Source organism: Thalassophryne amazonica, chromosome 13, assembly GCF_902500255.1.
Source record: "Thalassophryne amazonica chromosome 13, fThaAma1.1, whole genome shotgun sequence".
NCBI lineage: Eukaryota > Metazoa > Chordata > Actinopteri > Batrachoidiformes > Batrachoididae > Thalassophryne > Thalassophryne amazonica.
The window spans coordinates 97,153,061-97,177,306 of NC_047115.1; the positions used below are offsets into that span (position 1 = coordinate 97,153,061).

At 42.2% G+C, this 24,246-nt stretch overlaps 1 protein-coding gene across 1 annotated transcript; it reads right to left on the reverse strand.

The window, feature by feature from the left end:
• Nucleotides 1–833: 833 nt before the first annotated feature.
• Nucleotides 834–24,190, reverse strand: cdk1 (cyclin-dependent kinase 1). The gene is made up of 9 exons (XM_034185394.1): nt 24,028–24,190; nt 22,852–22,925; nt 19,518–19,560; nt 19,291–19,447; nt 12,532–12,655; nt 8,898–9,068; nt 2,873–3,036; nt 2,531–2,672; nt 834–1,058 (listed from the first exon to the last, which is right to left on the reverse strand). The coding sequence occupies exons 3-9, from the start codon at nt 19,552–19,554 to the stop codon at nt 945–947; spliced, it is 909 nt and encodes a 302-aa protein (XP_034041285.1). The 5' UTR covers nt 19,555–19,560; nt 22,852–22,925; nt 24,028–24,190; the 3' UTR covers nt 834–944.
• Nucleotides 24,191–24,246: the final 56 nt, after the last annotated feature.

Below are 24,246 nucleotides of genomic sequence, written 5' to 3' on the forward strand. Positions count from 1 at the left end.
GCGCCAGGTACCCCAGCTAGTTTAAAATAAGAGCAGACAGATTTGAGAGCTGCCAATCCGGATCACCTCCAAAATTCAGCGGAGTCTTCCCTGGCCTAATATCTATCTGTAATGAAAATTTGGTGAGGATTACTTTTGCCGTAATCCTGCTAACAGACAAATAAAGGCTGATGTTTTATTACGTCCTTGGCAGACGTAATAAGAAAAATGCTGAAAACTCTAATTGTGCCTCTGGGAACAAAGACTGTACAGGCTAATAATAGTAGCTAATAAGACATTTAACCCTGATGACCTTGACCCTCACCCAACAGCTGCCTTGCCTGGCTGGTTGCCATCCAGGGGCCAAGGTGGTATAGGATGTGGCAAAGCACAGTGAAGTGCATATTCACATACAGAACTGGACCCAAATTTTTCTTTTTCCCCACCCCTGAAATGATTTTAAAGTAAATATTCAACTAATGTACTTAGATTGAAAATTAAATCAATTTTATTTGTATAGCGCCAAATCACAACAAACAGTTGCCCCAAGGCACTTTATATTGTAAGGCAAGGCCATACAATAATTACGGAAAAATAAGAGTCCCAGGAACTCCAAATGTTCAAACCCCAACTGACTCCCTGAATCTCTTAATATTCTACCACATTCAGAACAGCCACGCGGTTTCTCTCCAGTCTGAATCCCCACAGCTCACGCCACGCTCTTACAAACTCAAAGTACTTTGTTGATTTCTCACTTCTGTGACCAGATCTTCAAACCAAACTTCCTCTTCTACATGTTTGACATTTTCACTCACTAAAACATTACAGCAACTTTGAACTAAATCAATTAATTGTATTTGAAGGGTCAAGAAGAAGAAAACATTTTATTGAGACAAGGATGAGCTTCCACACTGAAATATGTACAAACTGTGAAAGAAGAAGGAAAAAAAAAAAAAAAAAAAGTTCTAGATTTTGACGTTGGCAGCAGGCAGAGAACATTTATCCAAGTCATCAAAGTACGGATGGGACATGGCTTGACGCGCAGAGATCCTCTTGGGAGGATTGTAGGTCAACATCTTCTGCAGGAACAAGACAAAGTGCATTAGTTCAGTCATGCTGTAGTTACAGCCGTGAACACTGACCCTCTGAAAACGGTTTATTCACATTTCAGTCAAAAACTTCAATGTGAACAAAACATAACATAAAACTCAACCATAAGAGCACATGGAAGTCAGAGGGCCGCCTCCCAGAAGGAAAACGGATAAATCCCAGATCAGCCTGAGCCAGACATAAACCAGGTTTGTGTAATCCTCTTAAATATAGATGTTTACAGCCGTCTTTAAAAGAGATCATGGGTCAGTCACAGGTTTCAACAGTGGAAAAGATGTAGAACAATTAATGGACCTGAAACCAAAATCTCCTGACTTGGCCATCGAAGACATTTTAGTAACAATGAGGTCTTCTTGTTAAGCCCCTTTCACACCTGGGCTGCTCCCAGTTGTGTCGTTATGACGATGCCACGTGAAGCAACCTAGTGCTGAGACGATACAGCTCTGTGCCACAACAGCAAAACTTACAACAAAAATTAAACGTTTAATTTTTGTTTGCGTCCTCTGCTCGACGCAGAATTAAGTGGTTCCAGCACAAGTCAGAGCAACAAGACGGTACTCAGAGTGACTGGAAGCCGCACACACTCACAAGACGTTACCCGACACCAATTTATGATTCCTGCTGTGTTCCATTGTTCCCGAAGTATAAATCACGCAGGATTGTTTTTATACCGTGTACACAATGCAGTAAAACTACACACATAAAAAAAAAAAAAAAAAAAGGACAAAAAGGACATAGGTCCTGCTCACAGACTGATTGCCAGAGACAGGACATGTCCACATCAAGTAGAACTTCAGAAATCTCCATATTTGCTCACGAACGATTCGTTCGCGCGCGCGCACGTCGCGGTCAACGGAGGAAAGAAACTATAACAGAACTCAGAGCGCAGACCTGCAGCTCAGCACAAGAACAAATATAAACTAGAAGAGAAATCAGAGTGCACAGTCTGTCTGCAGCCAAACTGTGCACTCTGATTTCTCTGTGCAGAGAACCTGCAGGCTGCATCCTCACCTCCTCTCTGCCCCCTGCTGTGCTCACCTGATGCAGAAATTCCTGCGTCGTCATGATGCCACAGGAAGCAACTGGGAGCAGCCACGGTGTGAAAGGGGCTAAGTCAAAGCCTTTTAAGCGTCCGTCCACACGGAGATGACTTTATTCGTATCTGCAGACGTTTTGTTAAGTTGTGTTTTTGGGCTGCGTTTTGAAAATGCTCCCAGAGTGGATTTATCTCAAAACGCTCCCTTTCCATCTGTACAACTAATGCACAACTTCTGTGAAACGATGATGTCATAGCCCCGCGTCTCTAACCTCAGCTGCCAGACGTCCCACAACAACGACAACCACGGAGGACAACAGACCCTACAGAGCTTATTGGAGCAACCACAGCAAAATGTTCTGCAACAACGAGCAGCAAACCGTACAGTCCAGGAGGTCAACTTACAGCCAGCAGGTCGAGGCCGTTCTTATCCAGACTGGCCACCATGGATGACAGACTGCCACACTTCCATTTAGGAAAGGTGTTCTTGTAATCAGGTAGACTTTCTACATCAGGCCACACGTCGTTATTTGGAGTTCCCAGAGTCCTGAAGGAGCACACAGACAACAGGACGCGTAAGAGTTAGCAGCTGGTCCTCTACAATCACCAAGACCACAGGAACCACAGAGCCCGGTCCCAACGAGCATACGTTTGAGTCACACAGAGCGAGCGGCGCCCTCACACAGTCCTTACTGAAGACCAGACCCATCTGATGGTAAGTAAACGGACGAGCTGAGACAGACCTACCTGAAGATCCTGAAGAGCTGGTCGATCTCTGAATCTCCGTGGAACAGAGGCTTCTTGGTGGCCAGTTCAGCAAAGATGGTCCCTGTGCTCCATATGTCAACAGGCGTGGAATACCGAGGGGAACCCAGGAGAACCTCTGGAGCCCGGTACCAAAGAGTTACAACCTGCACACAGGAGACCGACTCAGGAAAAATCTACACACACACACCTTATTGATAAATATTTACGTAGGGCTTTCCGAGGATGACGTGCCAACAACACGGGGGGAATGTCGTCATGTCCAGAGGATGTCTGTGGCCATTAAAAATTAATAATAAAATAAAAAAGTGTAGATTTATTTATTTAATCTGCATGTGGAGATTAATCAATACAAACTGCTATCTAGAAACAAATGTGCGCGATGCGAGGACATTGAATCGTGTTGCTTCGCTCGCTGCCTGCATCAATTTTTTTCCGAGGCACATTGAATGCACCACGGACAGTTCTGGACACCGGAACAAATGCTGTTTTTGAGGTGGACTCCTAGTTGATCTGTAGAAACATCTCCAGGATGATCGGTGGAAGCATTATGATGATCACCCACAACCTTCTTCACTTTGTCATTATGAGGTACTGAGTGTAGAATGAATGTTGGAGGTAAAAAGTTAATTTAATTCATTTTGAAATAAGGCTGTAACATAAGATGTGGGAAAAGTGAAGCGCTGTGAAAACATTCAGGACGCTCCGTTTGTGCCATGTATAGAAATCAAAAACGACTCATTTGGACAGTGAAAAACTTGCAGCCTGGTAAGGGTCCACTTCAACATCCATTATGACAAATATGTTGAGATGCATCACGGTGGGGGGGGCGGGCTTTCAGGGTGTGTCACAGCGTGCCGTCCTCAGCGGGTTCACCACTTTAGTGTCCCATTCCGTTGTATATTTTGTGGAGTATTTGACCTCGTAGTGGCACCATGTTTGTGCAGTTGCGAGCTTGTTACCTAGGTGGCGTGACGAACACACCATGTGTCCAGGCAGCAGACAAATTACAGCTTCAAGTTCTAAACACAGCTGTCTAATTTTTACATTTTAGACAAAATCCACAAAATAACTGACTCAGATATCAAGACAGGTGCTGCTCCCAACCATCCAGTAGGTGGCAGTATGCCTTTGGGATATTTCATGGGTAGAACAAAGTTGCTCTTTTGATTGATCTGATTTTGATTGGCCTCTACTGGTGGTTGGCTCTCACTGCGGTATTGTATCACTTCCTGTTCCAGAGCACAGCGGTGTTTTGCTGTATCTGTTAGCTGTTTAATCTGCGCAGTTAGATTGATCTAGTTAACTAGATAATGATTTGTTTCACAGTATAATCTTCACGTGCCTTAACTAAAGCACTCCCTCTGCTGAATCACCTCTAAATTATTTACACATTATTCACTTTGTGTGTTTTTAGGAATCCGCTAGCTTAGCACAGCTACTAGCGCTTAGCCGGTTTAGCATGGCAGCTTCTCCTGTCTCTCCTGCACTTTTCTGCTCTGGGTGTGAAATGTTTAGTTATTCCTTGGCCTCCTTTAGCAGTAATGGTACTTGTAATAAGTGTAGCTTATTCGTAGCTTTGGAGGCCAGGCTGGGCGAATTGGAGACTCGGCTCCACACAGTGGAAAATTCTACAGCTAGCCAGGCCCCTGTAGTCGGTGCGGACCAAGGTAGCTAAGCCGCCGTTAGTTCCCTTCCAGCAGATCCTGAGCAACCGGGAAAGCAGGCCGACTGGGTGACTGAGGAGGAAGCGTAGCCCTAAACAGAAGCCCCGTGTACACCGCCAACCCGTTCACATCTCTAACCGTTTTTCCCCACTCGGCGACACACCCGCCGAGGATCAAACTCTGGTTATTGGCGACTGTTTTGAGAAATGTGAAGTTAGCGACACCAGCAACCATAGTCAATTGTCTTCCGGGGGCCAGAGCAGGCGACATTGAAGGAAATTTGAAACTGCTGGCTAAGGCTAAGCGTAAATTTGGTAAGATTGTAATTCACGTCGGCAGTAATGACACCCGGTTACGCCAATCGGAGGTCACTAAAATTAACATTGAATCGGTGTGTAACTTTGCAAAAACAATGTCGGAATCTGTAGTTTTCTCTGGGCCCCTCCCCAATCGGACTGGGAGTGACATGTTTAGCCGCATGTTCTCCCTGAATTGCTGGCTGTCTGAGTGGTGTCCAAAAAATGAGGTGGGCTTCATAGATAATTGGCAAAGCTTCTGGGGAAAACCTGGTCTTGTTAGGAGAGACGGCATCCATCCCACTTTGGATGGAGCAGCTCTCATCTAGAAATCTGGCCAATTTCATTAAACCCTCCAAACCGTGACTACCCAGGGTTGGGACCAGGAAGCAGAGTTGTAGTCTTACACACCTCTCTGCAGCTTCTCTCCCCCTGCCATCCCCTCATTACCCCATCCCCGTAGAGACGGTGCCTGCTCCCAGACCACCAATAACCAGTAAAAATCTATTTAAGCATAAAAATTCAAAAAGAAAAAAATATAGCACCTTCAACTGCACCACAGACTAAAACAGTTAAATGTGGTCTATTAAACATTAGGTCTCTCTCTCTTCTAAGTCCCTGTTAGTAAATGATATAATAATGGATCAACATATTGATTTATTCTGCCTTACAGAAACCTGGTTACAGCAGGATGAATATGTTAGTTTAAATGAGTCGTCACACTAACTGCCAGAACGCTCGTAGCACAGGCCGAGGCGGAGGATTAGCAGCAATCTTCCATTCCAGCTTATTAATCAATCAAAAACCCAGACAGAGCTTTAATTCATTTGAAAGCTTGACTCTTAGTCTTGTCCATCTAAATTGGAAGTCCCAAAAACCAGTTTTATTTGTTATTATCTATCGTCCACCTGGTCGTTACGGTGAGTTTCTCTTGAATTTTTGGACCTTTTGTCTGACTTAGTGCTTAGCTCAGATAAGATAATTATAGTGGGCGATTTTAACATCCACACAGATGCTGAGAATGACAGCCTCAACACTGCATTTAATCTATTGTTAGACTCGATTGGTTTTGCTCAAAATGTAAGTGAGTCCACCCACCACTTTAATCATACCTTAGATCTTGTTCTGATTTATGGTATGGAAATTGAAGACTTAACAGTACTCCCTGAAAACCCCCTTCTGTCTGATCATTTCTTAATAACATTTACTCTGATGGACTACCCAGCAGTGAGGAATAAGTTTCATTACAGTAGAAGTCTTTCAGAAAGCGCTGTAACTAGGTTTAAGGATATGATTCCTTCTTTATGTTCTCCAATGCCATATACCAACACAGGGCAGAGTAGCTACCTAAACTCTGTGAGTGAGAGATTATCTCGTCAATAGTTTTACATCCTCATTGAAGACAACTTTGGATGCTGTAGCTCCTCTGAAAAAGAGAGCCTTAAATCAGAAGTGCCTGACTCCGTGGTATAACTCACAAACTCGCAGCTTAAAGCAGATAACCCGCAAGTTGGAGAGGAAATGGCGTCTCACTAATTTAGAAGATCTTCACATAGCCTGGAAAAAGAGTCTGTTGCTCTATTAAAAAAAAGCCCTCTGTAAAGCTAGGACATCTTACTAATCACTAATTGAAGAAAATAAGAACAACCCTAAGTTTCTTTTCAGCACTGTAGCCAGGCTGACAGAGTCAGAGCTCTATTGAGCCGAGTATTCCTTTAACTAGTAATGACTTCATGACTCTTTGCTAATAAAATTTTAACTATTAGAGAAAAAATTACTCATAACCATCCCAAAGACATATCGTTATCTTTGGCTGCTTTCAGTGATGCTGGTATTTGGTTAGACTCTCTCTCCGATTGTTCTGTCGGAGTTATTTTCATTAGTTACTTCCTCCAAACCATCAACATGTCTATTAGACCCCATTCCTACCAGGCTGCTCAAGGAAGCCCTACCATTAATTAATGCTTCGATCTTAAATATGATCAATCTATCTTTGTTAGTTGGCTATGTACCACAGGCTTTTAAGGTGGCAGTAATTAAACCATTACTTAAAAAGCCATCACTTGACCCAGCTATCTTAGCTAATTATAGGCCAATCTCCAACCTTCCTTTTCTCTCAAAAATTCTTGAAAGGGTAGTTGTAAAACAGCTAACTGATCATCTGCAGAGGAATGGTCTATTTGACGAGTTTCAGTCAGGTTTTAGAATTCATCATAGTACAGAAACAGCATTAGTGAAGGTTACAAATGATCTTCTTATGGCCTCAGACAGTGGACTCATCTCTGTGCTTGTTCTGTTAGACCTCAGTGCTGCTTTTGATACTGTTGTCCATAAAATTTTATTACAGAGATTAGAGCATGCCATAGGTATTAAAGGCACTGCGCTGGTGTGAATCATATTTATCTAATAGATTACAATTTGTTCATGTAAATGGGGACTCTTCTTCACAGACTAAGGTTAATTATGGAGTTCCACAAGGTTCTGTGCTAGGACCAATTTTATTCACTTTATACATGTTTCCCTTAGGCAGTATTATTAGACAGCATTGCTTAAATTTTCATTGTTATGCAGATGATACCCAGCTTTATCTATCCATGAAGCCAGAGGACACACACCAGTTAGTTAAACTGCAGGATTGTCTTACAGACATAAAGACATGGATGACCTCTAATTTCCTGCTTTTAAACTCAGATAAAACTGAAGTTATTGTACTTTGCCCCACAAATCTTAGAAACATGGTGTCTAACCAGATCCTTACTCTGGATGGCATTACCCTGACCTCTAGTAATACTGTGAGAAATCTTGGGAGTCATTTTTGATCAGGATATGTCATTCAATGCGCATATTAAACAAATATATAGGTCTGCTTTTTTGCATTTGCGCAATATCTCTAAAATTAGAAAGGTGTTGTCTCAGAGTGATGCTGAAAAACTAATTCATGCATTTATTTCCTCTAGGCTGGACTACTGTAATTCATTATTATCAGGTTGTCCTAAAGGTTCCCTGAAAAGCCTTCAGTTAATTCAAAATGCTGCAGCTAGAGTACTGACGGGGACTAGAAGGAGAGAGCATATTTCACCCATATTGGCCTGTCTTCATTGGCTCCCTGTGAATTCCAGAATAGAATTTAAAATTATTCTTCTTACTTATAAGGTTTTGAATAATCAGGTCCCATCTTATCTTAGGGACCTCGTAGTACCATATCACCCCAATACAGCGCTTTGCTCTCAGACTGCAGGCTTACTTGTAGTTCCTAGGATTTGTAAGAGTAGAATGGGAGGCAGAGCCTTCAGCTTTCAGGCTCCTCTCCTGTGGAACCAGCTCCCAATTCAGATCAGGGAGACAGACACCCTCTCTACTTTTAAGATTAGGCTTAAAACTTTCCTTTTTGCTAAAGCTTATAGTTAGGGCTGTATCAGGTGACCCTGAACCATCCCTTAGTTATGCTGCTATAGACGTAGACTGCTGGGGGGTTCCCATGATGCACTGAGTGTTTCTTTCTCTTTTTGCTCTGTATGCACCACTCTGCATTTAATCATTAGTGATTGATCTCTGCTCCCCTCCACAGCATGTCTTTTTCCTGGTTCTCTCCCTCAGCCCCAACCAGTCCCAGCAGAAGACTGCCCCTCCCTGAGCCTGGTTCTGCTGGAGGTTTCTTCCTGTTAAAAGGGAGTTTTTCCTTCCCACTGTAGCCAAGTGCTTGCTCACAGCGGGTCGTTTTGACCGTTGGGGTTTTTCTGTAATTATTGTATGGCTTTGCCTTACAATATAAAGCGCCTTGGGGCAACTGTTTGTTGTGATTTGGCGCTACATAAATAAAATTGATTTGATGCAAGTTTGGTCTCATATGTTCTTTGCATTTGGCGAGTTCCAAGATAATGTTTAGTTTGTCAGTTGTCTCCACGTGCCGGCTGGGATGGTCTCATAATATTAAGTGCGTGACAGCAGAATTTGTGTGCCGCTGTCGATCAACAACAGAATTGATGTTTATCAGGAAGTGAGGGCATCTGCCTGAATGCTGCTGGTACGTCTGTGGGATCTCACCTCGTGGGTGTACACTCTGACAGGAACCCCAAAGGCCCGGGCCAAGCCAAAGTCCGCCAGTTTAATGACACCTTTGTTGTCAATCAGCAGGTTCTGGGGTTTCAGGTCTCGGTGCAGGACTCGGCGACAGTGACAGAAGTGAATGCCCTCCAAGATCTGGTACAGGTAACTCTACAAGAACAAAGACAGTTAGCGGCACAACATCAAAAACATCAACATAAAGTGTCACAAAGACAAAATGAGAGCTCACAAAAACACTCGAGGACATTTGAGAGCAGGTCTGCTTTCAGCGAGCCAAAAGCAAACTGCACAAATGATGTGGAACGAAAGGCAGCAACACACAGACGCATGACTGCTGTGTCCACCGCACGCGTGGCCGACCTGGTCCGGGTCACCATGTGACACGCGCCCTAAGGCCAGGCTGCACTTTTCTTGTGTGTATACAGTCTGTACAGATGTGTGTTTTCCAGGCAGGTGGGTCAGTTGAGGACGGTGAACAGTCCACATGGGAATCTGGTGTCAGCCACATTCACAAGAACGATGTGAACAGGTCAACAAAAAGCTTCCTGACAGGAGTTAAACTGCTTCTCGTCACCACTCAAACATGTGAAGGAGCTGAACGCCTTCAGCTTCCACTTTTTCGAGGTAACTCTTCAATTTTTGATGATATTTTTTTTGGGGGGGGGGGGGGGGGGGGGGGGAGATAAATTGGGCCAAATTTCATGAGAATTGTAAGATGTGAACCCCTGCCACCTGGCTCCTGATTTTTGTGACACTGAGTTTGAGATACGATTTCAGTTTGTATTTCATTTGTCAACAGCGACATTACTATTGCTGGTTTGTGCCAATATGCCCAACTATTACAGTTTCCACCCTGCATGGTTAAAAGTCGTATCAAAATAAACTTTTGCACATTTTCCCATCAAGATGAACAATTTTGTCAGGAAGCACCTTTAAAAAAAGTCACATTATTTTTGGCATATAGTGGGGCAGCAAAGCAAAACAATTGTTCATTTTGTGATAAAAGCATGGAATTTGGCACACATTCTAAATTAACTAATGTTTATTTTCAGATATGGAGCCATCATGGAACTGACCTCTAATGAGCTACAGGGGTCAAATTTTACAAGTGCTCCTATCATATTGAAAACTATACCACATGATTTGTCCGATCATAACGATTCCAAAAAGGTATAGTTTGGACAATCTATGACTAAATGTTCTGGAGTTATGGGGTAAAAACAGCAAAAAAGGATATGTCATTCAAAGCGCATATTAAACAAATATGTAAGACTGCTTTTTTGCATTTACGCAATATCTCTAAAATCAGAGAGGTCTTGTCTCAGAGTGATGCTGAAAAACTAATTCATGCATTTATTTCCTCTAGGCTGGACTATTGTAATTCATTATTATCAGGTTGTCCTAAAAGTTCCCTAAAAAGCCTTCAGTTAATTCAAAATGCTGCAGCTAGAGTACTGACGGGGACTAGAAGGAGAGAGCATATCTCACCCATATTGGCCTCCTGTTAATTCTAGAATATAATTTAAAATTCTTCTTCTTACTTATAAAGGTTTTGAATAATCAGGTCCCATCTTATCTTAGGGACCTCATAGTACCATATCACCCCAATAGAGCGCTTCGCTCTCAGACTGCAGGCTTACTTGTAGTTCCTAGGGTTTGTAAGAGTAGAATGGGAGGCAGAGCCTTCAGCTTTCAGGCTCCTCTCCTGTGGAACCAGCTCCCAATTCAGATCAGGGAGACAGACACCCTCTCTACTTTTAAGATTAGGCTTAAAACTTTCCTTTTTGCTAAAGCTTATAGTTAGGGCTGGATCAGGTGACCCTGAACCATCCCTTAGTTATGCTGCTATAGACTTAGACGGCTGGGGGGGTTCCCATGATGCACTGAGTGTTTCTTTCTCTTTTTGCTCTGTATGCACCACTCTGCATTTAATCATTAGTGATTGATCTCTGCTCCCCTCCACAGCATGTCTTTTCCTGGTTCTCTCCCTCAGCCCCAACCAGTCCCAACAGAAGACTGCCCCTCCCTGAGCCTGGTTCTGCTGGAGGTTTCTTCCTGTTAAAAGGGAATTTTTCCTTCCCACTGTTGCCAAGTGCTTGCTCACAGGGGGTCGTTTTGACCGTTGGGGTTTTTCCGTAATTACTGTATGGCCTTGCCTTACAATATAAAGCGCCTTGGGGCAACCGTTTGTTGTGATTTGGCGCTATATAAATAAAATTGATTTTTTTTAAAAAATGGTGACAAAGATCAGTTTCAGTTTGTACAGGGGTCAAAAGTTAAAGTTGCTCCAATTTTGGTAAAAAGTGATGCAAATTATTGGTTGAAATGAAAGGATTAATAAATGGAATAGTTCTGACTGTGCTGAATGCTTGGTCTCTAAAGTAAAGGTCAAACAAGGTCGACGTCCATTGGATTGTGTGACGTATGACATGATAACCCGTAACATAACTAAGCATGACATGGTGCAAATTATTCCTTTTTAAAATGCTATTAACTCAACCAATAGTTTGCATCACTTTGTTTTTTACTCAAAATTGGAGCAACTTTAACTTTTGACCCCTGTACAAACTGAAACTGACCTTTGTCACCATTCTTGCTGTTTTTACCTCATAACATTCAGTCACAAATTGTCCAAATTATACCTTTTTGGAATCATGATCAGACAAATAACATGCTCTAGTTTAACATGATTGGAGCATTTTTAAATTTTGAACCCTGTGTAATGCTTTAACCCCTGTAGCCCATTAGAGGTCAGCTCCATATCTGGAAATAAAACAGTTAATTTAGGATGTGTGCCACATTCCATGCTTTTATCACAAAATGAAAAATTTTTATGGAAATTTTAGCTAAGCTGCAGCACTGATACTGTAGAGGACCACCCTAATGTACACCTTTACCTCCATCGAAACTGAGTGTAGCAGGTCTCTTTGGCTCCTCCCTTGTTTACACTCAAATCAGAGGTGGAGCTACATGTTAACTGGGCACAGGTTTTACCCCAGTTGCCCTCCTGACAACGCCAGAGTTAACCTTACCTTAGCATAGCCATCTTCCTCACTGTTCTCAGACTGTCAAAATGCGAACAAGTGGACTATTGAGTAACTCGAGTTGTAAAAATTTGTGTTATCTAAGAGGATGTGATGTTTATTCCTCCTTTATCAGAGAGCATGGTCTCAGTTTCACAGCATAACTTAATTCTATTCATTCTCCAAGAACTGGTATCACCTCCTCATTCAGGTGTTTTTGCTTCATGGCAGATGGCATCCAGCCTAATGGTGCATTACCATCACCTTCTGCTTTGGACTGTGGCTCAGACAGTCCCTCATTTACTGTGGGTGCTGTGGGTGTAAATGATAATGTAGTATTTTCTTATACAAGTTGCTGGACCAAGGGGGGAGGCAATATTAGTGTAGAGAATAAAACAGTGATGCCTACTCTCAGGTGAAATCAAAGCCCATTAAAAATACTCCTGTTCACTGTCTTATGGGTGGGAGATTTATGCCAAGTGACGAGTCACATGAACACATAATAACCTAAAGCAAACAAGAATTTCCTGACTCTGCTGTGGTACATTGATAACAGATCATCACACTCACTCACTCACACACACACACACTTTAACCAGCATCGGGTCTGTAGACTGTCCAGAAGGGATGGAGTCCAGGTATTTCTTCAGGTCCATGGACAGGAACTCAAAGATGAGGTAGAGACGAGATTCCTGCATCAAAACATCCAGGAGTCTAGAAGCACAGAAACAAGTCAGAGCCCTTTTTCTTCTCAGAGGCCAGCAACCTTTAAAAGAAGGATTACTTTACAAAACACAGCAGTAATTTTTCATGGCATCACAGACCGCCCTCTATATTTCGGCACAAATATGAGCAAAATAATGGCGCAAGCTCCCTCATGGTACAGGGAGGCCCAAACAGGAAGTGCCCGTCAGTAAAAAGCTGGATGTCTAGAAATTTTCTACTTTTAAATTCTGTTAAGACTGAAATGATGGTTCTTGGTCCAGTGAGACGTCGGCATCAATTTGACCAGCTAACGCTTAACCTAAGCTGGTACATCACACTGACAAAGTGAGGAACCTTGGGTAATTCTTTTTGTAATCCTACATTGTCCTTTGACCTCCACATTAGAGATATTACTAGGACTGCTTTCTTCCACCTGTGAAATATAGTGAAGATGCGTCCCATCCTGTCTATGGCCTCTACTGGTGGTTGGCTCTCACTGCGGTATTGTATCACTTCCTTTTCCGGAGCACATTGGTGTTTTGCTGTATCTGTTAGCTGTTTAATCTGCGCAGTTAGATTGATCTAGTTACCTAGATCAGTGTTTTTCAACCTTTTTTGAGTCGCGGCACCCTTTTTATATTTACAAAATCCTGCGGCACACCACCAACTAAAATAATATTATAATGCTATTACCTCTGGTTTTGCGCAAAACCCAATTATCGCAATAGAAAATCGATACAGAAAACATCGCATTTCGAAAATCCTCAAGCATTTTGCGCTCTGATCTCAAGTAGGGCTGTCACGATTAGGAATTTCTGGAGACAATTAATTGTCAGACAAATAATTGCGATTGACGAATATATTGTCTATTTTTTTTTTCTTTTTTCCCCTTCTTTATATTCTACTATTGTAGTATAATTACACAACTCTGGAAGAACGTTTGGCTTCGTTTTGACCGTTGGGGTTTTACATAATTATTGTATGGCCTTGCCTTACAATATAAAGCGCCTTGGGGCAACTGTTTGTTGTGATTTGGCGCTATATAAAAAAATTGATTGATGATTGATTCTGAGTGGAGCAACATTTTTATTTTTAATCTTCATTTTACATACAGTCCCAACTTTTTCTGATTTGTGGTTGTTTCTGTTGCATTTCTGAAATTGTTTCTCCTCATCAGTCACGTTTTGTGCTTAAACACTGCATTAAGCTCAAGACTGAACAAATAAATACCTTTGGAAAATAACAGCTGTTAAAGTTCAGAGTTCTAACCTGCTTTTTGTGATCTGTGCGTCTGAACATTTTTTTTTTGTGTATCTCAGTTCATTCATATATTCTCATTTTTTAAATATGTTTTTAAAGATATCTGATCGTTTATTTCATCTCATGATCTCATAAATTCAGCATACGACGCGCACATGGTGTGAACCGGACGGTAACGGCAGAATCACACCTTTAGAGAAAGTTCAGAGAGAAGTAAAAGCTTTACGTTTTCGTTTTGTTAACATGTTCACTCCATTTATAATCCTCTCTCTGCTCCGCACTCGCTGCGCACTGAACGTGTCGCGCCTGCATTCAGGAATCTCCCTCACCCACCCCCTCCCCTCCCTGACCCACCCCCTCCCTCGCAGTCTGCAGCCTGTTAACTCCGCGCGCGTGCACACACAGGCACAGACACACACACCGACAGCTCCGCATTTTAGATGGCTTTTGAAGAAGACGGCACTGTTTTAATCGGCCGTCAGCCTCCTTGTTATTGTCCCGCCTTAAGACGAGAGCGAGGCTGCAGCACAATGACGTCAGATTCTGAGTCGTTTTATGCTTTGTGGATAAAATAAATAATTCACGGTAATCGCGAATATGAAAAATAATCGCGAATATGAAAAATACCCACGGCACCCCTGACGATCGATCACGGCACCCCGGTTGAGAATCACTGACCTAGATAACGATTTGCTTCACAATGTAATCTTCACGTGCCTTAACTAAAGCACTCCCTCTGCTGAATCACCTCTAAATTATTTACACATTATTCACTTTGTGTGTTTTTAGGAATCCGCTAGCTTAGCGCAGCTACTAGCTCTTAGCCGGTTTAGCATGGCGGCTTCTCCTGTCTCTCCCGCACTTTTCTGCTCTGGGTGTGAAATGTTTAGTTATTCCTCGGCCTCCTTTAGCAGTAATGGTACTTGTAATAAGTGTAGCTTATTCGTAGCTTTGGAGGCCAGGCTGGGCGAATTGGAGACTCGGCTCCGCACCGTGGAAAATTCTACAGCTAGCCAGGCCCCTGTAGTCGGTGCGGACCAAGGTAGCTTAGCCGCCGTTAGTTTCCCTCTGGCAGATCCCGAGCAGCCGGGAAAGCAGGCCGACTGGGTGACTGTGAGGAGGAAGCGTAGTTCTAAACAGAAGTCTACACCCCGTGTACACCGCCAACCCGTTCACATTTCTAACAGTTTTCCCCCACTCGGCGACACACCCGCCGAGGATCAAACTCGGGTTATTGGCGACTCTGTTTGGAGAAATGTGAAGTTAGCGACACCAGCAACCATAGTCAAATGTCTTCCGGGGGCCAGAGCAGGCGACATTGAAGGAAATTTGAAACTGCTGGCTAAGGCTAAGCGTAAATTTGGTAAGATTGTAATTCACGTCGGCAGTAATGACACCCGGTTACGCCAATCGGAGGTCACTAAAATTAACATTGAATCGGTGTGTAACTTTGCAAAAACAATGTCGGACTCTGTAGTTTTCTCTGGGCTCCTCCCCAATCGGACCGGGAGTGACATGTTTAGCCGCATGTTCTCCTTGAATTGCTGTCTGAGTGGTGTCCAAAAAATGAGGTGGGCTTCATAGATAATTGGCAAAGCTTCTGGGGAAAACCTGGTCTTGTTAGGAGAGACGGCATCCATCCCACTTTGGATGGAGCAGCTCTCATTTCTAGAAATCTGGCCAATTTTCTTAAATCCTCCAAACCGTGACTATCCAGGGTTGGGACCAGGAAGCAGAGTTGTAGTCTTACACACCTCTCTGCAGCTTCTCTCCCCCTGCCATCCCCTCATTACCCCATCCCCGTAGAGACGGTGCCTGCTCCCAGACCACCAATAACCAGCAAAAATCAATTTAAGCATAAAAATTCAAAAAGAAAAAATAATAGCACCTTCAACTGCACCACAGACAAACAGTTAAATGTGGTCTATTAAACATTAGGTCTCTCTCTTCTAAGTCCCTGTTAGTAAATGATATAATAATTGATCAACATATTGATTTATTCTGTCTTACAGAAACCTGGTTACAGCAGGATGAATATGTTAGTTTAAATGAGTCAACACCCCAGAGTCACACTAACTGCCAGAATGCTCGTAACAGGGGCCGAGGCGGAGGATTAGCAGCAATCTTCCATTCCAGCTTATTAATCAATCAAAAATCCAGACAGAGCTTTAATTCATTTGAAAGCTTGACTCTTAGTCTTGTCCATGTAAATTGGAAGTCCCAAAAACCAGTTTTATTTGTTATCTATCGTCCTCCTGGTCGTTACTGTGAGTTTCTGTGAATTTTCAGGCCTTTTGTCTGACTTAGTGCTTAGCTCAGATAAGATAATTATAGTGGGCGATTTTAACATCCACACAGATGCTGAGAATGACAGCCTCAACACTGCATTTAATCTATTATTAGACTCAATTGGCTTTGCTCAAAATGTAAATGAGTCCACCCACCACTTTAATCATATCTTAGATCTTGTTCTGACTTATGGTATGGAAATTGAAGACTTAACAGTATTCCCTGAAAACTCCCTTCTGTCTGATCATTTCTTAATAACATTTACTCTGATGGACTACCCAGCAGTGGGGAATAAGTTTCATTACACTAGAAGTCTTTCAGAAAGTGCTGTAACTAGGTTTAAGGATATGATTCCTTCTTTATGTTCTCTAATGCCATATACCAACACAGTGCAGAGTAGCTACCTAAACTCTGTGAGTGAGATAGAGTATCTCGTCAATAGTTTTACATCGTCATTGAAGACAACTTTGGATGCTGTAGCTCCTCTGAAAAAGAGAGCCTTAAATCAGAAGTGCCTGACTCCGTGGTATAACTCACAAACTCGCAGCTTAAAGCAGATAACCCGTAAGTTGGAGAGGAAATGGCGTCTCACTAATTTAGAAGATCTTCACTTAGCCTGGAAAAAGTCTGTTGCTCTATAAAAAAGCCCTCCGTAAAGCTAGGACATCTTACTACTCATCACTAATTGAAGAAAATAAGAACCCCAGGTTTCTTTTCAGCACTGTAGCCAGGCTGACAAAGAGTCAGAGCTCTATTGAGCCGAGTATTCCTTTAACTAGTAATGACTTCATGACTTTCTTTGCTAATAAAATTTTAACTATTAGAGAAAAAATTACTCATAACCATCCCAAAGACGTATCGTTATCTTTGGCTGCTTTCAGTGATGCTGGTATTTGGTTAGACTCTTTCTCTCAGATTGTTCTGTTTGAGTTATTTTCATTAGTTACTTCATCCAAACCATCAACATGTCTATTAGACCCCATTCCTACCAGACTGCTCAAGGAAGCCCTACCATTATTTAATGCTTCGATCTTAAATATGATCAATCTATCTTTATTAGTTGGCTATGTACCACAGGCTTTTAAGGTGGCAGCAATTAAACCATTACTTAAAAAGCCATCACTTGACCCAGCTGTCTTAGCTAATTATAGGCCAATCTCCAACCTTCCTTTTCTCTCAAAAATTCTTGAAAGGGTAGTTGTAAAACAGCTAACTGATCATCTGCAGAGGAATGGTCTATTTGAAGAGTTTGTCAGGTTTTAGAATTCATCATAGTACAGAAACAACATTAGTGAAGGTTAAAAATGATTTTCTTATGGCCTCAGACAGTGGACTCATCTCTGTGCTTGTTCTGTTAGACCGCAGTGCTGCTTTTGATACTGTTGACCATAAAATTTTATTACAGAGATTAGAGCATGCCATAGGTATTAATATTTATCTAATAGATTACAATTTGTTCATGTAAATGGGGAGTCTTCTTCACGGACTAAGGTTAATTATGGAGTTCCACAAGGTTCTGTGCTAGGACCAATTTTATTCACTTTATACATGCTTCCCTTAGGCAGTATTATTAGATGGCATTGCTTAAATTTTCATTGTTATGCAGATGATACCCAGTTTTATCTATCCATGAAGCCAGAGGACACACACCAATTAGCTAAACTGCAGGATTGTCTTACAGACATAAAGACATGGATGACCTCTAATTTCCTGCTTTTAAACTCATAAAACTGAAGTTATTGTACTTGGCCCCACAAATCTTAGAAACATGGTGTCTAACCAGATCCTTACTCTGGATGGCATTACCCTGACCTCTAGTAATACTGTGAGAAATCTTGGAGTCATTTTTGATCAGGATATGTCATTCAAAGCGCATATTAAACAAATATGTAGGACTGCTTCTTTGCATTTACGTAATATCTCTAAAATTAGAAAGGTCTTGTCTCAGAGTGATGCTGAAAAACTAATTCATGCATTTATTTCCTCTAGGCTGGACTATTGTAATTCATCATTATCAGGTTGTCCTAAAAGTTCCCTGAAAAGCCTTCAGTTAATTCAAAATGCTGCAGCTAGAGTACTAACGGGGACTAGAAGGAGAGAGCATATCTCACCCATATTGGCCTCTCTTCATTGGCTTCCTGTTAATTCTAGAATAGAATTTAAAATTCTTCTTCTTACTTATAAGGTTTTGAATAATCAGGTCCCATCTTATCTTAGGGACCTCATAGTACCATATCACCCCAATAGAGCGCTTCGCTCTCAGACTGCAGGCTTACTTGTAGTTCCTAGGGTTTGTAAGAGTAGAATGGGAGGCAGAGCCTTCAGCTTTCAGGCTCCTCTCCTGTGGAACCAGCTCCCAATTCGGATCAGGGAGACAGACACCCTCTCTACTTTTAAGATTAGGCTTAAAACTTTCCTTTTTGCTAAAGCTTATAGTTAGGGCTGGATCAGGTGACCCTGAACCATCCCTTAGTTATGCTGCTATAGACTTAGACTGCTGGGGGGTTCCCATGATGTACTGAGTGTTTCTTTCTCTTTTTGCTCTGTATGCACCACTCTGCATTTAATCATTAGTGATTGATCTCTGCTCCCCTCCACAGCATGTCTTTTTCCTGGTTCTCTCCCTCAGCCCCAACCAGTCCCAGCAGAAGACTGCCCCTCCCTGAGCCTGGTTCTGCTGGAGGTTTCTTCCTGTTAAAAGGGAGTTTTTCCTTCCCACTGTTGCCAAGTGCTTGCTCATAGGGGGTCGTTTTGACCGTTGGGGTTTTTCATAATTATTGTATGGCCTTGCCTTACAATATGGAGCGCCTTGGGGCAACTGTTTGTTGTGATTTGGCACTATATAAGAAAAAAGTTGATTGATTGATTGATTGACTGAGACCACCAACTTTGGTTGGACCGTGGAACGAGGCAGCTTCACAAACATTGGTTAATCTTGTAAGGGTGGGGGGTTCCACAGCAGCGCGGGCTGTGCTAACTTGATCAGGAGAGTTTAAGAAGCTTGGGAACTGCTGGCTTAAACGATATGCTCCCACAGAGCAGAGGGAAGTGGTTGGCGTGACCATTATGGCATGGATCAGGCTGAGAGAACGTACCGTACAACGTTGGGATGCTGCAGCTCTTTGAGCAGAGAGATCTCTCTGATGGCGGTGCTGGGAACACCCTCCTCCTCGCTCTCCAAGCGGATCTTCTTCATGGCCACCACCTGCCCCGTGGCCTTGTGTCTGCCCTTATACACCACCCCATAGGTACCTGAAGAAACACACAATGCTGAGACAAATGCACACACACAACCTACAACACCAACCAGCAGAGAACCAACCTTCTCCAATCTTCTCAATTTTCAAGTAGTCCTCCATTGATGCCTGAAAGGACAAGAACATATGAGAGCCTGACAGGCCTACACTCACCCAGCTTTAACAAAAGGGAATGTCAGAGATCAGGGAGCACATACTGGCGTTGCCAAACCCATTACACCTGGGTGGTGGACTGCAGGAATCCCACCGCAGGGAAACATAAAAAGTGGTAAAGTTTTCTCATTTATGATTGAGCATGTAATTTGAGGTAGAAGATGTTGCAGTGATTGTACGTGGAATCGCTAATCAGTCAGCTTCCTTTACCATGCGCATGGAGTGCACCGCTGACAAAGGATACTTCCCAGTTACAGTGATGTGTGTGTGTGGGGGGTGTCCATCTTTTCCACTGGCATTCATGTATAATGCAAATCACTGTGTAAGTAGTACTAGATAACTGCTTAATTCATGTTTTTGTACAAAGCAAGAAGAACTGACAAATTCACCCACATCTTAGTGCTTAATAGAAAAAAGATTCAGTAATTTGAATTGTGCCAAAAGTGAACTCATCTGTTGCTGCTCACCAATGGACACTTCTCAACCAGAGCGCCTCGTTCAGCATAGTGTATTTCCCCATCAGTGGCCTTTTCAATAACTGGCACAGGTTGCAGCTTGCTTGTTTTTAAGTTGACCCAGCACACAAAGCTACATGGAGGCTTTTAGCAGCTGGACACAACCAGATGTGGTGTGGCACTGCCACTGGAAAACAGCATCACACCACAGCTTGGCTGGTCAGACAGACTTACTTTATAAACTCACACTGCTGTGATAAGCAGGAAACAGACAGCTTTATATTACTGCTCAGCCCAGTAAAACTGACTGCATGTTTTCAGTGAATAATTACCACAGACGGTTTATATCACGGACAAACCCTCTGTGACGTTGTCACAGACGTTTTCTGAAGCTCCAATAGGGTCGTTCAGGGTGTCACCATGTATGCAGAGCGTCCTCCACCCAAGTCCCAGCCAGCCCAAAAATGGCTGAAGAGGTGGTGCACAGGTCCACAAGACCTAGGTGACGAATGAAGCCACATCTCAAAGTTCCTGAACAAGCTGAAGCTAACAGGCCAATATTTCAATTATTTGAGAAAATGAAAAATTTGATGAATTTAATGTATTTTCATTACATAGAAAATAAGATGTTTCAAGTATTATGTTTTTCTCCAGTAAGTCACCATTTCTGTCAGTATAAATCCCATAAAACTCAGTCTGGTTGAGTGCTTACAATCACAGAATTAAAACAATTAAAGTATGAAAGAGTGAAAGCAGAAAAACAGGTGCACATCAGGCTGCAGGTCCAAGTCTGAACATAGTGTGGAAAAAATAAAATAAACAGCTGTTTAAAAAACTCAGAAATGACTAGTCCCACTTTCCTCAAATCTGTGAGTATCAGAGCGCTGAACTTTAATATGTACCTCCGTTAGGCCTACTGTGCACATCCAGACTGCTCAGGGGTTTTAATGGAACTACACTGATCAGACGGGACATTTTATCCAATGTGAGCGAAAATCCATTATACAGGCGCTGGTCACATAATTAGAATATCATGATAAAGTTGATTTATTTCAGTAATTCCATTCAAAAAGTGAAACTTGTATATTCATTCATTACACACAAACTGACATTTCAAATGTTTATTTCTTTTCATTTTGATGATTATAACTAACAACTAATGAAAATCCCAAATTCAGTATCTCAGAAAATTAGAATATTACTTAAGACCAATACAAAAAGGATTTTTAGAAATGTCGGCCAACTGAAAAGTCTGAACATGAACAATATGATCATGTCCTGCACTCAATACGTAGTTGGGGTTCCTTTTGCCTGAATTCCTGCAGCAATGCAGCGTGGCACGGAGTCAATCAGTCTGTGGCACTGCTCAGGTGGTGTGAGAGCCCAGGTTGCTCTGATAGCGGTCTTCAGCTCTTCTGCATGGTTGGGTCTGGCATGTCGCATCTTCCTCTTCATAATACCCCATAGATTTTTTTATGGGGTTAAGGTCAAGCGAGTTTGCTGGCCAATTAAGAACAGGGATACCATGGTCCTTAAACCAGGTACTGGTACCTTTGGCACTGTGTGCACGTGCCAAGTCCTGTTGGAAAATGAAATCTGCATCTCCATAAAGTTGGTCAGCAGGAGGAAGCATGAAGTGCTCTACGACTTCCTGGTAGATGGCCGCGTTGACCTCGGACCTCAGAAAACACAGTAGCCCAACACCAGCAGATGACATGGCACCCAAACCATCACTGACTGTGGAAACTTTACACTGGACCTCAAGCAGCGTGGATTCTGTGCCTCTCCTCTCTTCCTCCAGACTCTGGGACCTTGATTTCCAAAGGAAATGCAAAATGTACTTTGATCAGAGAACATAACTTTGGAGCACTCAGCAGCAGTCCAGAGTCCTTTTTGTCTTTAGCCCAGACAAGACGTCAAGTCAGCAGTCTACACCATGATTGTGTAGCCAACAGAACTAGACAGAGACCAATTAAAGGCCTTTGCAGGTTTTTGGAGTTAATCAGCCGATTACAGTTCGACACCAGGTGTCTTCAATATTCAAGCTTTTCACAATATTTTCATTTTCTGAGATACTTGAATTTGGGGTTTTCATTAGTTGTCAGTTATAATCATCAACATTAAAAGAAATCGTAAACACTTGAAATATATCAGTCTGTGTGGAATGAATGAATATACAAGTTTCACTTTTTGAATGGAATTACTGAAATAAATTAACTTTTTCATGCTATTCTAATTATATGACCAGCACCTCCATACGGTGTTTATTACATGGAAAACAAAAACTTTGGGACTTTTTTTGTCCGGTGACTGAATATCTGGTTTATATGATGACGGTTTAGGTGAGTTTTACTGTACATGGGACTGAACAATAAGTTTACCTCTCAAAACTTTGGATGAAATCACTTCCATCCCACACAGCAGACTATTTTTCCAAATATTTCTTCTTTTCAGATCTGAAGGGAATCTGTACATCTTGAAGCCCTTGTTGTGTCTATTTGTGCTTCCAAATGCACAACAACCCATCATTTTCAGCAAATAAATAAAATAGCTGATTTACATGCAGACACAGAGTGAACACCATTTTGAACCCAAGATGGCACCACGAGTCACGTGACCGTTTCCCCCCAACTCGTCATGTCACCACTCTCTCAATTAAGGCACTGTTGATAGCCTAAACCTGTTTCTGTGTGGACCGACCCCCCCCCCCCACACACACACACACACATCCTACAAATTTCTGTGACATACTAAAGCAAGTTTCTTCTATAAGAAAAGTAATGAGACTTACGTGATGAGCACAGCACCTGGAAAAACAAGTGGAGCTATTTTTGGACAACCTGAAGAGTTGATCCCAGTGCTGCCCTGAAACCACATTAATTAACAAATTAACTGATATTTGTTCTTTTTCCACTGGCACTATAATATACACATAGTGGGAAGAATATGTTTATGAACCCTGAAGCTATACACGTCAGTGTTGGAATGTCATCAAACGTAAATAGAACAAAAGTCAGGCTGCTGTATAGATATTTAAAATAAATAAAAACAACAATTACGTTTAAACTCAGTGAAAGCAAATCTCTACAACTTGACAAATTAAATAAGAATATAAAAATCTAAATGATGGCTTACATAAGTAACTGCACCTTTTTGTGTAAAACAATCAGTTTCACAGCCAAGTTTCTTCAGACAATTCACAGGATGAACACTTAGAGTATGTCTGGACTTCATTTACATCAATCAAATACAAAAAGTACAGGGCTGTGTGGGAGATCAACTTATAGTGTCACATTTCATATACTGGTGTATCAAAAAGGGTGGATTTGTAACACTCTTGTTAATTTTTATGAAGATCAGATGTAATTTCTTGGAAAAGACAAGACCCATCAAGACAATCTTGGTGTCATTTTAAAGGATGTAGGTCACCAATGGGAAGTGTGAAGATAATTGTGGTTACTTATAATTTAGTGCGGAGTGGTGGCCGAGCATTAGTGTGCTCGTTTCCAGAGCAGAAGGTTCTTGGTTCAAAACCACCGCTGCCCATTCTCCGTTCTCAACTTGTGCCAAATCAACATGCACATCCACCTCAGATCTCCTGTCACAACCCAGAGAGGAGGAAAAAAGAAAAAGGCGAATCCAAGGGGAATTTGGTGCCTTTTTTTATTATTATTATTCTTTGTTTCTTTCTAAGGACCACATTATTTTCTCAGCACCTGGTGACTTTTTGTCTCAAATCACAGATCAAACTTTGTTTTTTATCGTAACTGTGGTATTGAGGTCGGTATCCAGACACTCAGCTTTAACTGTGTTTTAATACTTTACACGTCAAAACGAGGTCAAAGTTTGAACGCTAGCTTCAGAGTAAAAGCTAAAAAGTTAGCTTAGCATGCTGGCATTAGCTTACCGATCGGCAGGTTTTGGACTCAAACATGACTTTAGTGTGGAGTAAAGTATCCGGACTCACCTGGACCCAGCCACTGCCTCGGTCTGTAGCTGCTGGTTCCGTGAGTAGCTGCCGGTTCGGTCTGTAGTCGTTATCTGGGTCTGAAGCTGAAACTGCTGCCGCCGTTTAAAGAAAATAAACGACCCAACCTTTTTTGAATCCACCGCAGCTGAAACTGTCAGTCAAATCTCACCAATAACAAGACACTATGTGGTTTAAAAAGACCAATCAGGGCGTGAC

What these genes read in the sequence shown, in the direction of transcription:
- cdk1 (XM_034185394.1), bottom strand. Translation starts at nt 19,554, where the DNA reads ATGGAGGACTACTTGAAAATTGAGAAGATTGGAGAAG. An exon ending in CAGCTCTTCAGGATCTTCAG is followed by an intron (nt 2,673 to 2,872) that starts GTAGGTCTGTCT and finishes GTGCTCCTTCAG; the next exon opens with GACTCTGGGAACTCCAAATA. An exon ending in ACGGCCTCGACCTGCTGGCT is followed by an intron (nt 1,059 to 2,530) that starts GTAAGTTGACCT and finishes TTGTTCCTGCAG; the next exon opens with AAGATGTTGACCTACAATCC.